This window comes from Phaethon aethereus (assembly GCF_964289735.1).
Source record: "Phaethon aethereus genome assembly, chromosome: 9".
In the NCBI taxonomy this organism is placed as follows: Eukaryota; Metazoa; Chordata; class Aves; order Phaethontiformes; family Phaethontidae; genus Phaethon; species Phaethon aethereus.
In genome coordinates this window covers 19,247,995-19,264,971 of record NC_138585.1, presented here as the reverse complement: position 1 = coordinate 19,264,971, position 16,977 = coordinate 19,247,995, and the positions used below count along the sequence as shown (strand labels likewise).

The 16,977-nt window shown below is 36.5% G+C and overlaps 1 protein-coding gene across 1 annotated transcript in view; it reads left to right on the top strand.

The window, feature by feature from the left end:
- The window catches only part of ATP11B (ATPase phospholipid transporting 11B (putative)), a gene marked incomplete at both ends in the record, with an annotated part of 36,161 nt that overhangs the window by 1,213 nt on the left and 17,971 nt on the right, over nucleotides 1-16,977 (top strand). The window contains 6 exons of the mRNA XM_082003470.1: nucleotides 128-217; nucleotides 3,359-3,439; nucleotides 7,748-7,855; nucleotides 8,027-8,155; nucleotides 8,283-8,386; nucleotides 14,508-14,658. Coding sequence (XP_081859596.1) covers nucleotides 128-217; nucleotides 3,359-3,439; nucleotides 7,748-7,855; nucleotides 8,027-8,155; nucleotides 8,283-8,386; nucleotides 14,508-14,658 — 663 coding nt within the window. The remainder of the gene's footprint in view (nucleotides 1-127; nucleotides 218-3,358; nucleotides 3,440-7,747; nucleotides 7,856-8,026; nucleotides 8,156-8,282; nucleotides 8,387-14,507; nucleotides 14,659-16,977) is intronic.

Below are 16,977 nucleotides of genomic sequence, written 5' to 3'. Positions count from 1 at the left end.
GGGAGAGGAGATGGAAAATTAAAAGACTTAGGTTAAGAGAGTTTAATGGGAGCAGAATTGAATTTCACTGAAAAATTGTTCAGTATATCATAACTGTTCCTCTCTCTCTCTCTTTTTTTCCCTTCAGTATACAGTGTGGAATTTTGTTCCAAAAAACTTGTTTGAGCAGTTCAGAAGAGTAGCCAACTTTTATTTTCTGATTATTTTTTTGGTTCAGGTAAGTTGAATAATACTCAGGAAATTGCAATTTATGTTGTGAATTCTGCCACTGATTTTTGTTGTATGAATTTAACTTCTGTAGTTACATATTCTGTCTATAAAAACAACACCTTTCCAATTTCTGTGGGAAAATAACACAACTTTAAAAATAATGATGTCCAAATTTAAGTACTGTCCTTAGGTTTTATCTTCAGGAATGCTAAATATATTTAAGTGTGCAGCTTTACTGCACTGCTGGCACAGGGACTCAATTGTCTGCCTCAAAATATAATTTTAAATCTGTTAAGTTAGAAATAAAATTCCAGATATGCTTTTTCATTTTTGTGGCCATTGGTGGTGTTTGAATAAACCAGGAGTTTTACCCTGTGTGTTTAAGTGCTTCTTGGACATTCAAGTTCACTTTCATCAAACTGGGCAGTATACTTACTCTTGAGCTGAGCATAGATTATTGTATATTCTCATTTTAGGTAGAATCTTGCTTTTGTAAATCAACACACTGTTGTCACACAGTTCTAAAATCCTCAAATTCAATTTGTTCAGATAAAATGGACACATAAAATTTATAGCTAGGATTGACAGGTTGTCACTTTTGAATACATCAGTTGATACAGTATAGGTCAGAATATTACTGTGGCTTTTATAGCAGAGTATATTTCTTCTAATTAAGAACGTCCACAAGTACAGTGAAAGTATGACAGTCTAAGTTTTCTGTGATCTTTGCACCTCGAACTCTGTAATTTTACTTGGATTCTGTTGAGCTATTTCAGACTTAGTAGAACAAAGATAAGTGAGAGAAAGGTTGTAAGGAGGGATAACAACTTTTGAAAGGCCTATTAATATCTGAGATAGAGATATGATTTTGGGGTACACAAACTCTTCTTTCATTATGAAATAGAATGCTTTGAACATTTACAGCCCTCCACAGTGATGAACCAATATTTACAGTATGCATCTGAAAAAGAACCTCATTTGACAAAAAGCAGAAATGGTGAAAAGTTTGTAAGATTTGTCTGTGATTATGCAAGATGTCAGTAGCAGCACCAGTTCTGCAATTTTTAATCCATTGTCTATGTCCCTTGCTCTTGTTCTTTCACATTTAGAAAGAATGAACTTTGTAATAGGCTGAAAATTCCTGTGTTGGGAGTTACTAAAGTCATATAGTTCTAAATCAGTCTAGCAGAATGCGTCGCCCATCCCATCTTCCTAATTAAGAATATTGACTTTGTCATTCCTGTTATGATGTTTCATGCTCTTTAACATATTGTAGCATGAGGAAGATGGGGGCATGCTGGAGATGGGTTATAAATGTTACTTACAGTAACCGCAGACAGTGTTGCATTTTTAAAGCCTTTATTTCTTTTTAATGCAAATTTATCTTCAGTTCAATTTTGAGTCACATTCTCTTCAAACTGTTAGACTTCAGTAATATCTAAACGTGATGTCTATGAATAAATACGGATCTAAAGGCAGAACTGTTGAGAATGTAATCCTGTTTTTTTCTCAGTTCTTGACTCAAGTGGATGCTGTAATTTGTATGGCAAATGTCTTGTCTGTATTCTTAGAAACTCAACAGGTGAAAAGCTGCGGTTGTTTTTGTTCTTCATTGTTAGAATGGAATTCTGTTTTTATTCAAATCCCATTTGGAAGTTCATTAATACCTAATATTTTTCTTTTTATGAGGCAAAAGTGCCTTTAAAAGTTGATCACCATGGTATCTTCTCTGTCAATGTGAATCTCACATGACCAAGATGCAGTGTCTGTCATTACCACCTTTATTCCACTGGGGATGACAGAGCTGGGGCAAGTTCTCATTGTGTGATTTTAAACATGCAGCACAATCCAGTCCACGTTGTTCACTTCACATATGCATGCCAGAAACATAGTGACTGACTGCATTTTGGTCACATGATGTTCCACATCTTTTGTGTGTCCAGCTGTGTAGCAGGCCAAGGGCCATGGTGTTCTGATGAAGGAGGCAAAAGGACCAGGCTGCCATGAGAATTCCACCAGTGCAAAACTTGCTTCATTTTCATGTATGAGCCTCTCTTGAGAAAGGAGAGAGTGTAGATGCACAAATGTCACAGTTAACCCTGTCCAGCCAGAAATCAGGTGCTTTTGGTGTGGGTTTTCTTGGACAACAGGCTGCTAAGGTGAAATTGCAATGCTACAGTGAAGAACAGGCAATATTGCAGGCTAGATCTGATTTTTGTCATGTTCTGTAAGTTGTCTGTGTTTCAGTGGGAAAAAAACCAAACAAAAAAAAAAAAAAACACACACAAAAAAAACCCAGACCGAAATAGGTTATGCATGTGTTGTAAGGTGGCACAATCTGTTTTCTCTATGAGGTTCTTGGTGCTTAGCAGAGTAAACTTCATGTATGATTTTTTTTTCTTCTTTAATTTTTCCTAAAGCAATGCCATAAGTCTCAGGTAAAGTGGATCAAATCAATGTCTGTGGTTTTGAAATAGTTGTTTTGTATATCTTCTTTACAGCACTTGACCATGTTGTTTTTTTCCTGCAGCAGAGAACCACCAACATCCCCCGCCCTGAGAATTTTAGTGTATACACTGCACTTTTGGCATGCCAGCAATGATAGCACAAGCTGTAAAAACTGCATGTTAACTTGGGGGAACCAGAAAGGAACAGTCTAAGAAAGAGTTTTCTCTAATATCTGAACTGTTGGAAATTACTGTTTTTAACTTTATTTTCGCTTCTGAGGTTGATGTTGTTACACTCTACATTGCTGTTAAGTAGTGGATTGTATAGAGTATTGAAACAGCATCACGAAACAGATTTGCTTCCTTTGTAATACACTTTTGAATTCATCTTTGTGGGATGAAAAAAACATATCTTTTACTAAGCACTTCTAAAATTGGTACATGCATCACAAATGTGATTAAGTCTGTTCTATGCCCTAGAACCTTTGTTTGCATTGTTACTGACATGTATTACTTAGGTGTCTGGAGCTACGTTTTGCTCCAGAGATACTGCAGAAAGTGCAGTAAAAATACTCATAGGTTGTAATGAGGAGTTTGGAAAGTAGTCGTCATGTTGCTTCATTTTGGGTTTTTTTTGTTTTTTTGAAAGTACAATTGTAAAAATAAAATTTGTGCTAATTTGCGTATGTTCTTCTTTTTAGCTCATGATAGATACCCCAACCAGTCCTATTACCAGTGGATTGCCATTATTCTTTGTCATAACTGTGACAGCCATAAAACAGGTAAAGGGGAAAAAAAATCTTGTAGCATGAAGTCTTTCTATGACAAAGTTACTTAAAGTCTGACCAAGATAATGTTTCGATACTAAAAAGAAATAAAAAAGGTGTCATTTTTAGAAAGGGTTTGTATATTTAATGTCCTGTGTTGTATGCTTGAGCTTGAGGATTTTGGTTAGTTGTCAAGCCCGCAGTGACTCACTGCGGAATCCTTAAATGGACAGTGAATGACTGTCAGGGAGCATTTTTGTCTAAACATTATACGTCACTTGTTATAAGACCTTTTCTGAAAGCTCCTCACTTATTCCTTTGGCACACCTTGCTGCATATTAAAACCAATCCTCCCACACGACACACTGAAAAAGGAGCTTGGGTAGATGAAGCAATGGTGCAATCCATGTTTGTCAGTAGTTAAAAGACAAATTTTACCCCAAGGAGTATGTTTCCTAGTGTAAAATATGTATTAACTGTAATACTGTACAGTTTAGAAAGCTTCCTGTTTTGTTTCTTTTTCTTTGTTTGCATAAAACATTTTGGGGGTGCTTTATAGCACTTGAAATAAACTCAAAAGATTTTTCTTAATAGAAATCTTGTTCAAGTACCACACTACATCATAATAAGACCTAGACCCTCTGGAAGGAGAACATTTAAGGAGGGGGTGGGAATCTTCTGTTTTCTTTAAATCCTTAAAGCGAGAGGAGAAGGAAACAAGCATGTAAGTAAAGAGGTGATGTGGATAGAAACTATAACCTCTTCTGCAGGGAGGTAATTTTCAGGAGCTATCCCCTTCAAAGGGTTTGACAGTGCTGTCTGGCAAAGAGATGCAGTAATAGAAACTGAAAAGTAAGCAGGAGACTGTTATGGAGCTACAGCTGGAATTTCAATTTGCCTTATGTGCCAGTAAGACCCAAAGCCACCCTGAAATACGTCAAAAGTAAAAATAGCTCTAACTTTCAAACTGATAGAATGGTGTTTGGGCAGAGGGGATCTTAATGGTAGAGTAATATTTAAACTAACATTTCATCATGTTGCTATGCAATTTGTATATGTAGAGTGTCCTAATCCTGTTCAATTGCAGTTGTTATCACCCCCAAAAAATTACATGTTCAAGAGCCATAGTTGTAAGTAGGCAATGCAAGATACCCCTTAAAGCTGTGTGAACTGAAGGAGATTGTGCAACTTGGTTACAAATAACTAGATTTTTTTTTTCCCCAGAAGAAGTTGGACGTGTCTAAAATAGTCCAAAGCAATCTATTACCACCTTGTTTTCAGATGTCCAGTCTCATATTGGGAAATTTAAGTATCTTACCATCAGTTGCAAAGAATAGAGATTCTGGCATTCCTTGTAGGAGTTTCAAATCATTCATGACTTGCCAAGCATCAAGAGTTTTTCTGATTATCTCAATATCTCTGCAACTGCAATTGGAACCACTTAATTGGATTTGTTGGACTTTCGTGTTTATCCTACCTGCTGCAAAGTAGGCAAACAGTATTCTGTTTATCTTGGAAAGACAATTCAGTGTGCTATTTCTAACAGGCTCCTTTGGACAAGGAAGAGAGAGAAATCTTCTTTTGGAATGCAGGGAGGAAAATACCCAGTATGGTCTCAAAACCAGCTCCCATTTTCTCTCAAACCAGAAATGGAATAGGAAGCAGATTTTAGGGGCAGAAACACCTTTTGAAAGCTGCAGGGCACCGGTTCTATAGAAAGTTACATCATGATAAATGTTAAACTATACCTTGGTAGTCTCACAAAAGATGAAGGGGAAAAATAGAAACGTTATCTGTATGTGGGTTTGAGAAGCTTAGCAGTGCAAAAACTCTCCCCTGCTTCCAGAAGGTTAGTTCACGTGTCACCTCTAGGAAACCTCAAAGCTCAGCTTTGTGTTAATCTCAGCCAAGGAGATAGAACTTTTTCTTCTAAGAAGTGTAATTTTACCTAGGTCAGGAGAAGGACATGCAAGACTGCAAAGTGATGCAACTCATGCTGTGTCATTTTTCTGTCTTGTTAGCAAGAGCGCTTTCTGCCTTATGCCTGTGAAGATGTGTATGCAGTCCTCAGAGGAGTCCAAAATTAGAAAATAAAATAAATAAAAAGGAAAGAAAAATTAAAGTTTTAAAAAAACCAACCCACAACAACAACCAAAAAAACCCACCAAAAACCCCAAAACAAAATACAACAAAATAAATGTATTTCCTAGGGAACTTTAGAGATCTTAGTCCATTTCAATAAGTTCATAGGTATTTAGCAAATAAGCTAACTGGACACAGATGTTTACATGACTGTCAGGTAAATTAGAAACAACTACTTTGCAAATACAGACACAAACTGAGAATGAAAAACCTGGTGATATAATTGTGTTTATATATATATTTATAAAAAAATAATTGGAGGCTTGTTTTAATTTTGTCCTTTTCTCAAGTACATTGATGCCATTATTTAAGCAGGACTTCAGAATACTAATTTAATTGAGGTATTTTAATCTTCGGTTCCTGTTCATGCAATTAAGCAACATTCTCCGTATTCCTATTGCATTTTTCTTTTTAACAGTATTTTTGCAATGTTTGTAACTGAGGATAAGGAACTCTCAAAAATGCCGCAGCCTACTGCTGCACTGCCTACTGCTGTAAATTCGGGGGGAATTTAAACTGACCACAGTAATTGGCTCTTAAGAATTCCCTGGTGTGAGGTGTCACCCTTGTGTTGTAGGCAATAGGTGTCAGATGGAGAAAGTGCTAAAATCTGTACTTTGGAAAGAAGGTAAATTTCGGTTCTTTGCCAAATGCCCATATTGCTCAGCTGTTCAGGTTTATGAGACAAATGCCCCAAGGTTACTGGATGTTAATTATATCCTTGTTTTCTTCTGTCAGTCACCTCTAACAAGGAGTTGTAGGTACTGACTCTTGCTTTTTCATACCCATTAGGAAGGACTTTTGAGTTAGGGGTTTTAGGATTCTGATTTCCTGGTATCTCTCTGTGTGGCTGCTATTACTACACGCTTCTTAATTATTTATTTTTAAGCGGTTAAGCTTCCCTCTTTTCTTTCATGCCTTTTTTTTTTAACCTAGGTAGTGCAGTTGTGCTTTCATTAATTTGTGCTAGTAACTGTGGAGGTGCATGAAGGTAGAGCTGCAAAACTATACTTTTAACATGCTAAATTCATCATAGAACTTTCCGCCAAACTCCAGTCAACCACAGCATTCGCCAAACTGCATCTGCATTAGTACTCTTTGCATTATGACATTCATATATAATGTTTGTCACATTCTGGGATGAGCTGGGATTATGCCTGCTGTTTCAGAGGGCCCCCCTCCTTCTGTCTGCAAACTTCCAAGGAAGTGGTTTTAACTCTTTCACATTTTTTTATACCTAGAGAAAAGCATTTTAGGAAACGTGTTTATTATTTCAAATCAGTTGTAGGAGTCTTGCCAGGATGTAAGAGGCAATTGAACTTCCTGCATAGTGATCCATTTCTTGTGCTTGTTCGTGGGGCTTTCCAAACAGTATTTAGACTTGGGGATCAGAGATCATGCTACTGACAATCATGCTGTTAGATTAAATAAGCAATGTATTAATAGCTTAGGAAAATAGGAGGGGAATAATATACCTGGATTCACTTTCATGAATGTTTGCACATGTGTGTATGGGATAAAGATTGCTTAAAGAGGTGCTGAATATTGGGTAAAGGAAAACTGCTCAATTAATCCATTAAAAACTCAGTTGCTGCAAACTGTTGCATTAGGACTCACAAAGAATTACAATTTTCTCAGTCATCTTCACTTGCTAGACAGAGCTTATGTGTGAACAGCACGTCATGCAAAATTGAGAAGTCTAAAGATTTCGTGCACAGGCTATGGCAGTAACTATAAGAAGTGCTATACGGTATATCATGAGGAAGTACCTTCAGTCTGTTACTTCTCACAAAAGGAAAAAAAAATCCATCAGAGAGACTGGAAGTGACTGCTCCCAATTTAGTGGTATATTAATCCATATAGATAAAAGATTGAATGAGTACTTGTTCATCTTGTCTGCAGAAAATATCACTGCTTATTTGTTTTAACAGAACATGGGCCTGTTAAGTTTCTTCACTGCTTTTGCTACTTTATTTGCCTATATTTATTTGTGTAAAGTAAGTAAAAAAATTAAGAGGTTTCCCAGGTTCTTGAGTAACAGCTGTAGGAGAAACTCAAGAGAAATTAGTAACTGTATTCAGGCTATGCAGCAAGTAATTTGAAGCACATTTGCTTAGAAGATACTTGTTATGCTTTATAGGTTTCTTGCTTAAAAAATACATTTGTATGTGTTTTCCACAGGGTTATGAAGACTGGCTACGACATAAAGCAGACAATGAAGTAAACGGTGCTCCGGTCTATGTTGTTCGAAGTGGTGGCCTTGTAAAAACTAGATCTAAAAACATTCGGGTGTGTGCCTAATGAAAAATTGAAAATTGTGTTTCTATTGCATAGCTAACCATTGTATTTCATTACTAATCATTGTGGCCTGTTTCGTCATGATTCGGTAACAATGCTGAAATGAATTCTTCTCTTTTAAAACTCTATTTGTACACTTACCATTTGTGTTCACTTCATTAGGTGGGGGACATTGTCAGAGTAGCCAAAGATGAGACTTTTCCTGTTGATCTGGTGCTTCTGTCGTCTGATCGAGTCGACGGATCATGCCATGTTACTACCGCAAGTTTGGATGGAGAGACCAATCTTAAGGTCTGGGTTGCTGCTGTGAAATAGAACATAGTTAATTTGTGATGCCATTTTTATTTCAGCCTGTTGAAATATTCCCCCACCCACCCGGTAGTCCGGTATCATTAACTTAAGGGATGATGTTTTACAGACACATGTTGCAGTCCCAGAAACAGCAGTGTTACAGTCTGTTGCCAACTTGGACAAACTTGTAGCTGTTATAGAATGTCAGCAGCCAGAAGCAGATCTATACAGGTATTGCTTTATTAGTAAATATTTTGAAATTCAATCAAAATGAAGTGTCTAATATTAGGAATGTTATGGAGCTTGCTGGGATTAAAATACCTCCAGACATCTGCTTAAATTTTAGGTTATTTGCCTATACTATATTAATTAGAATAAGAGTTTATACATATGTACTTAAAGTTGCAAGTGACAAGTTAAATTTGAGTATTTCGGTAGTAAATCAGAAATTATAAGATAATATTTACCTTCTGTATTTTAATCATGATACTTATGTACATTTCTCTTCTAACCAGTAAGCTTGTTTTCAAATTTTAAAAAATTAAATGGCCTATGAGTCCGAGCAGGTTGAAGAAAGATTTGCATAAAGCTCTGCCTGGAGAGTATAATAGTATATCAGTACTGTATAGTATAGTATTTTTAACGGAATTAACTCAAACCGTAGCAAATTGTTGTAAGGTTATGTTAATTCTAAGGATACGTGTTGGTCATATTTATTTTGCTTATGCTCAAGAGAAGATTTGAACTCCATTCTTCAGCAGCAAGAATTTAGGTTAAAAACAGTTGTAACTGATTTCAACTTTTAATGTCAGAAAGCAATGCCCTGGACTCTGTAAAACATACGTAAACTCTGTAAATCATACGTAACAAAAGTTATATTCCCATCCAAGTTTCTCCTGAATCTTGTAATGGAAAATGGTAACTATCAAGTAGTAGTTTTCAAAATCCAAGTATATCGTAGTTATTCTTAAGTAAGCTTTGGGAATTTGAGAAATATTAAATTCTTAAAAGTGAAGATACTTAGTTTGAACAGCTGTTCAAATATTTGATCTTTAGTTCAGTTTGTAGAGAACATCAAGTTAAGGTTCAATTACTGTCGAAGTTTATGTCCCTATTTGTAGCTGGGGTCATGCTAAATATGCAAGTGTCGGATTTTAAAAACAGAGTAGATTGGCTTTATTAAACAAAAAATTACAATTTCAGAGGGATAATATGCTAAATTGTATTTGTTGAGGAACTCTTTCTTACTGAAACATCAAGAAGTCACAATCTCTTTGAACTAAGAAAGAAATATAATCTTTTGTAGTTTTATTAATGAAACCCTATAGGCTTTCTCAAATGACTGTTCTTTTGAAGGGTAAGTGTTTCTGTTGTTAAATATCTCTTGTAAAATTATTGCCAGTGTTGCTGTATTGTTTTAGTTTGATTGTTAATAAAAGTGGATTATTTTGTACTTGTGAACCATTAGTGACTTTTTTGTAAATATAGAGGAGGGTTTTTTTACATTTTTGAGTCTATATGTAGGTATTTCTAACATATGACCATCTTCCATAGATTTGTTGGAAGAATAACTGTAAGTCAACAAACTGAAGAAATCGTACGGTAAGTCAAATTTTATAAGATTAATGTTTAGAACTGATGGAGGTGATTAAAATCATTGCCATCACCAAAAGGGAGTTACTGTTGAGTATACAAAAGGGATGGGTATTTTTACTGAAAATATCAATTATAGCTGTGTCCTTCAGATGGAGATGAGGAAAAAATTAGTGAAAGAAATTTCATTACTACCTAGATTTTCAGATTTAATGGGACAGTTCTGGAAAGCTTGGCTGTTCTGAAGGGGGCTAATTTCTAGGCACTGGTAATCAGCTGATAACTTTGTTGCTATTTGTTATTTAAAACATTTATTGATCTTAAACATTTTCTAATGGCATATTGTGTAGACTACAACAGACCCCATCATCAGTTTACCAGAGGCACTGAGCAGGTATTCTTGATAAATAATAAATAATCCTAGAAATTATTACTCTGTTCTAACAAAGCCTCTGCTACAAATTTGTAGCTTTTAGTATACATTGCAACTACTGTACTACCTGGACAGTAAAGGTGAGTGCTTACATCTGTAATAGTCAACACATAATTGTGTGCACATAAAGCTATGTGCTCACAACCTTTCCCTGTGCGGTCATAGCAAGTAGCATACACCTAAACACTGGTGAAAATATAAAAATAAAGATGGGAAGCCACTCGCAGACCTACGTGTGGACTTCCTCAAAAGATTGCGAATTGTGTTGGGTTGGCCTCAGCTAGCAGCCAAGCTTCCACATAGCCACTCATTCACTTCCCGCCGCCATAACAGGACAGGAGAGAAAATAGGAAGAACAGGAGTGAGAAAGTTCATGGTTTGAAATAAAGACAGGGAAATCACTCGCAAGAAATGGCCAGATTTTTCAGCAATATTTATCATGCAAGTTAATTAATTGTTTTCTCTTGAGAATTGTTGATCATCAAGAAGAGGTGACCAAATTTTTTGAAATCTTAAAATGTGAAGTGCTATGTTATGGTGTATAAGTGTGTCACAGAAACAGGTAAATCTTTTATGACTCTTTCACTCTTCTAATGTCCAAAATGTTATCCTTCACCATTTTTTTTTCAGTGACATTTCTACCTGAATCAAATGTTAAAGCAGGATTATTTTCCATGTAATATGTGCCTTCAGTCTGAAAAACTCAGTCTTTCAATCCAAGAGCCTCTTGTGAGGCTGGCAAACATCTGTCAATCTTAGATAGGAGAAACATGGAGTTTGGAGTAAATCAGTGATTTGTCAGTGGTTTTGCAAGAAATATGGGATTGTAGAAGGCAGATCACTTGGCCTCAAGTCCAATGCCACCCTCAGGAAAAAAACCCCTCCCCACCCATCACAACCCCACTCAGCTGTATCCTAAGGTCACTTTGTGTGCTACTTAGAGCTTTTCAGAATTAATTACTGACAAGCTTGACAAGTTCAGCTTTGGGATAATATATGAAAATAATCTAGTTGACAACTTATAACAGAGCCAGTTTAAAGGGAGTGTGAAAAATAATTGCAAGTTCTGACTACTGGTGGAGCTGTATCTTCTGACTGTCAAAGATAAACTTGTCTAGTCTGTGGTGCACTGATTCAGGTTTCATATTTTTGGTTTGTCAGACTGATTTTACAAACTGCAAAAAACACTTGAATGCAGAAATATACATTAGGTTTCTTATAAGAAAAGGTTAAATGCGTGAGCATTTTAGTTCAATTTTTCAGTTCGAGTCTAGCCTAATATTGTAACTTATATGTAATTTAAAGAAACTATCATAATCCGCGTGTATAATTGGTGCACGTGGTATTTGCGATGCTAACTGTCACATTTGCAGGAAGATTTAAGTTAAATGTTTAACTGTGGGAGGTGGGGTGGGGATTGAGGGGGGTTGAATAACTCTGGGTTATGCTTTCAAAGGAACTTCAAGCATAAGAGCTTTGCTTGTGTAGCAGTGGTCATGGACTGCTAGTGATACAGCTAATGGAAACTTATACCTGGTGTGTCAACCTGGCCACTGCAGTTGTTCAATTTCTGCTTTCATTTGAAACACTGGCAAAAATAGAGAATGCATGGGTTGTTTTTATTTCAAACCAACCATGCTGGCAGTTTCTAAAGATGATACAGCTGCTGGAGTAGAACATATATGGCTTCAATGTTATATGAACCTTGATTCTAACTAGACCTTTATTTTCACAGCTCTGTTTACAGTTAACTTAGCCATGAAATGAATGTGGTATGATAGATGCAAGGAAAAAGCATTTATGAAATTTTACTTTTGTCTTAGGAAGCAGAACTTGCACTGTTGTGGTGGTGTGTCCATCTAGTAGTTTCTGTTTTTCTGGTATGAACAGCTTTTGAACTTGCTAGGTCTTTGCAGTTTGACAGAAGGGTAGAACTAAAATAGGTAAAATAGCCCAACCTAAAATAGTATTCCTGTTGCACTGTGAGCTCGACAGGTTTTTGCTTGCTGGCTTCTCAAGTAACCTGCAGGTCTCTGAACAAGCCATTTGGCATATTTAATTCAATCACTATTTAAGGGATATTGAACAGCAGTGGGGGAGTGTGACAGTGACCAAAGGAGACATGAAAGGAAACTGAGAGCTCTGTGGAGATGTGTGGACGAGGTGTGGTAAAAAGGGGAAAGAGGATTGAAGATGGACCTAAATGAGGGTGGGCTTGTAGTTGTTGCGGTGGGAATTCATAGGGGTATGGGACAACTGAATTTCATTAATCCTACAGAATTCAGAACAACAAATTTTTAAATGCTGATATGTTTATTTCTTTTTAGACCTCTTGGGCCTGAAAGTCTCTTACTTCGTGGAGCAAGATTAAAAAACACTAAAGAAATATTTGGTTTGTAGACACCTAAATATTTAAAGAGTATTATCTTCTTCAAACATGTTGATGAACTGTGGTTTAATTCTATTTGCACTGTAGAAATTGTAATAATCTTGCTGTTACCTGAGGGGATATGATTATAGATGAAAGTAATGATATTATGCTGAAGAATTTCCAAGGATATAAAGTTCCAGCTCAGCTCTGTGAAAATACTTTAAGTGGTTTGATAAAGGAATAACTTAACTTCAATGGTTAAATGATTGTTGTTACTGTTACCCACTGTTCAAGACTTTCTCCTGAGATTTACCATTCTGATTTCCATAAAATACGTATCAAAGAACAATACAGTCATAATAATGAACAGCGTTTTAGTCGGTGTTAAAATTACTTCAGTAGTACTGTTTTACTGTAGCAGAATATTGCAAATACTTACAAAATACTGTCACACCATTGTACTGAAGTAAACACAAAAGTAGTACCACCTCTTGATTTTTATCCTCTGTCTCTTAACATGAAAAATTCTGCAAATTGTTTATGTGCAGAAAATAAAGTATAACTCTTCCCCCCCGCTTCCTTCCCAGGTGTTGCAGTGTATACAGGTATGGAGACAAAGATGGCATTAAATTACAAGAGTAAATCTCAGAAACGGTCAGCAGTAGAAAAGTATGTTTATTTTCTAATGTCTTTCTTATTTGTAGAGTTTTAACTTAGTTTTTCCTGTAACTTTAAAACGCCAATGATACTGTCATTGGGTTGTAGGCAAGGGAAGAGAGTGTAATTGCCTCCAGTAGGAAGCTATAAAGATAAAAGCCATTTCTTGATATTTCATCCTTTATTGATTCTTTCAGTAGTGTACAAAGTTGAAATACCTAAGCTTAAAAAGGACTAAAGCAGAAAAAGTTAGTTCAGAAGGTTTGTTTTTCTGAGATGTGGAGATCATTTAATCATAGGTGAAATGCTGCTTGAAGCAGATGCTTGGAGATAATGTTCACAACAGTCCCAGCCTCTGCTGGTCTCTGTATCCTTTACTGTAAAACTGCATCGTGCCTTTAAAGAGGATGGATTGAAATGAAGTCTTAATCACTTACAAGTCTTTGTCCTGAATCCTAGTATTTGATATAATGGAAAATAGCTTTGTTTCACATAGTCTAAAGGATATAGCCTATCCAGATATGTTTTGCAATGAATTTTGCTTCTAGCACAAGTCACAGGCTCAGTTTTAAAAGTCTTTGCTCATAGTTATGGGATAGGTGTTGCAACATATAGGTCTGTATTATCGTACTTCATGAATTATTAAAAGGAAAAGGAGTTCTGACATGTTGCCTTTATTCCAGTTACTAAAAATCTGAGCCTCCTGGCATTCTTTTGCAAACACGGGATTGATTATTCTTCTTTAGCCAGATACAAACAGAACTGTAGAGTGCACAAGAAAAGCTCAGTCATCAAAGCAAGGGATGGAAAGATGGGCTGGCTAGCATTACAGAATCTAGAGGCAAGTTTGACTATATCCTGGGGTAGCATGGCCTGGGTTAAATAATCAGATGCACACGGTAGTGCTCTTCTAACTGAAGAAAAAGGTGCAGCCTTGGATTTACACAGTGGTTGTTTGCACTGCCGTCACAGTCTCGCTAGATACTTGGGGAAGAAAAGAAGGATAAGTCAGCCCCCGAAATCTTGGAGAAAGGTGTGACACAAGTATGCTGTTGGGGTGTTTTACACCTTAATCTTGTCTTCATATTGCTATATGTAGAGTATATCTTAGTGAGATGCAGGATTTTTTTTTCACTTCTGTTGCTTGCTTGTCACGTAGAAACTTTATATCCATATCAAACACAGGATACTTTTTTTTTAATTGTCTAGTAAGTTTTTGGTCAGTTCATGTAACCACAGTGTGTCAACAGATTACGTAAAATAAACTGAAGTTGCTCCTTTTTTTTGCCTCTTTATAGGTCCATGAATTCTTTTTTGATTATTTATCTAATAATCCTCCTCTTTGAAGCCAGTCTGAGCACTATTTTGAAGTATGCATGGCAAGCTGAAGAAAAATGGGATGAGCCTTGGTATAATGAAAAAACGGAGCATGAAAGAAACAGCAGTAAGGTAATGTAGCTCTACACATTTGCATATCTGAGGAACCCTCAACCACTATATACTGAATGTGATATTTATTATGTCTCTACTCTTGGATATAGGTGTAACTACCACATGATCCACTTGCAAGTCTGTGTGCTGCTGTCAGTATTTTTGAGAGAGTTAGCCCTATGTAGCCTCACCCTTGTGTAGAAATATCTTACCTCTGTTACTGGTTGGACTTTTTCTTTCTTTATGAAAATGCAAAGCTTTTTGAAAATTTTGGGGTTTGGTACGACATATTTCTGATGTTATATTTTCTTATTACAGTTATTGTTCTTTTGTGTGTCTTTTGTCATTCCTTAAATGAAAAGAGGAGGTGGATGGCTGTTCTTGTGCATGTTCCATTGCAGTGATTTCACAGTTCAGGCATTTTGGACATTCTATGATGTTGAGACTGTTCAGACAATTTTGCAAGGCAGTAATTTTGCTCAAGCCCCTACTTGCCTTCTCACTTTTCTGTAGAGATTGGAGGGATGCTTTGAAGTGTTCCTTAAGTCTGCAGTTCTGAAAAGTGTCTTTTTTTAATAATTCTGTATTTTTCTGTGTTCTATTTAATTTTTTATTTCTGTATGAATCTGCCTTCTTCCAAAGCAGTTCATGAGCAGGCTGGAGCTAATTCCAAGAAGTAGAGGGGATTTTCAAAGGACAAAAGAATTGGAAATCCAGTTTGCACATGTGATGTGGTGTCAGATGTTATAACACCCACTCACACACGCCCCCTCCCCATCTCCCAGAGAGCTGAGAATTGAATGTACTCACTAGGTGCCACGTGTGCAAAAAGGTCCCAATCAGGAGAGTTCTGTTCTGCTCCAGCAGTAGAGTGAAATTTACGGTTAGTGCATAGTGGTTCAGGAAGGAAAAAGAAGTAAATTCAGGAATGTCTTTGATTCAAGGAGAGTTAAGAGTTCACTGGCATTCCAGTAGAATGTGCAGCTTTCTCAGAAGCTTGTGAGGTGAAGTGTTTTTGTGGTTTAACCGCAAAAATACCTTTCTTAATGGCTGAAACCAAGACATGTGTTTTATTTAAAATTATTAATTCAGGTTGCCACTACGGTTATCAAAAACCTTTCAATGTGTTCTAAAGTAATCTTAGCTGAAAGTGTCACTGTTGAAAAGTACTAAATTAATTTAGGAGTTTTCAAATTGTTTAGTGACTTTTATTTTTAGTACCTGCACTCACTTAATGTACTTTCAGATGTGTGAAGTGGTCAGTCAAGTAAATTCTTGGCTGCTCTTAATTTGAAGTAGCTGTTATGAAAGTTTAGACTAGCCTGTGGAGCCTTTTCAGTTCTGAATAGAATCAGGATAAGTATTTACTCAATCTTTCCATCCCTTTACCTTTGCCTTCAAGAGCATACAGAGCCATCTGTGTTTCTACAATGTCACTCTCCTTCTGTCACGTGTATGTTTTTCTCTCTCCCTTGTTTACTTCCACAGTTTGCTTTGCATTTCTCAATGTGCTGACTCCCTTACTTGGAGTGCTTTCTCTGTTCATCTGTCCTGTGTTGTGCAGATCGTTATTTAATAGACAGTGCTTGAAGAAACTTGCTAAGCTTAGTAATTGTCGCTTCTCAGTATAACTTCTCTTACATGAATTACTGCTCTCAGTCTTTATCTGTCTTTTCTGGTTCAGTTTGGAAGATCTCTTAAGACACAGAACTTCCTGAGTTTTTTGTAAGACACCTTACTCATTGGTACTGATTTTTACTAAGTCATTATAGCAACACTCCCTAATTAGGAAGAACAGACATTATTTAGCTTTGCAAACTGTTGACTACTTTTATACCCCCTTTCTTCACAATGTCTTTCTACACCAACATCTGGTAGAGTTGAAAGACATGTCCCAGTTTTTCTCATCTCTAATCTCCCTTGCTCAGTATTCAAGTGTTGGTAAGAGTCTTCCCAGAGTACAGTTTAGGTACTGAGTTTGTTGTGCAAATGAAAAAGAGACTTCAAAGAGACCGTAATGTTGCATTTCAAAGTTTGTTAAAATTGTCATACCTAATAAAGAGAAATTTCTATCCTATTACATAGCTGTTTACCTGAAATGTATGTGTCGAACACGATGATTTGAATAGGCATAAAAGAAGTCTGTGCCATTGAAATCCATGTAGTCTCTTTCTTGTCATGTAGACTGGAACAGCCGATGTTCCCCCGATTCACTGGGGAATGCCAGTAGACAGGAAGCCTCTTGCTGCTCTGCTGTCTTAAACCAGTACAGAATACTGGCCGATTCCTCTGACAACATGGAATATCAGTTGTTTGCCTGCCTTGTTTATGGTTCCT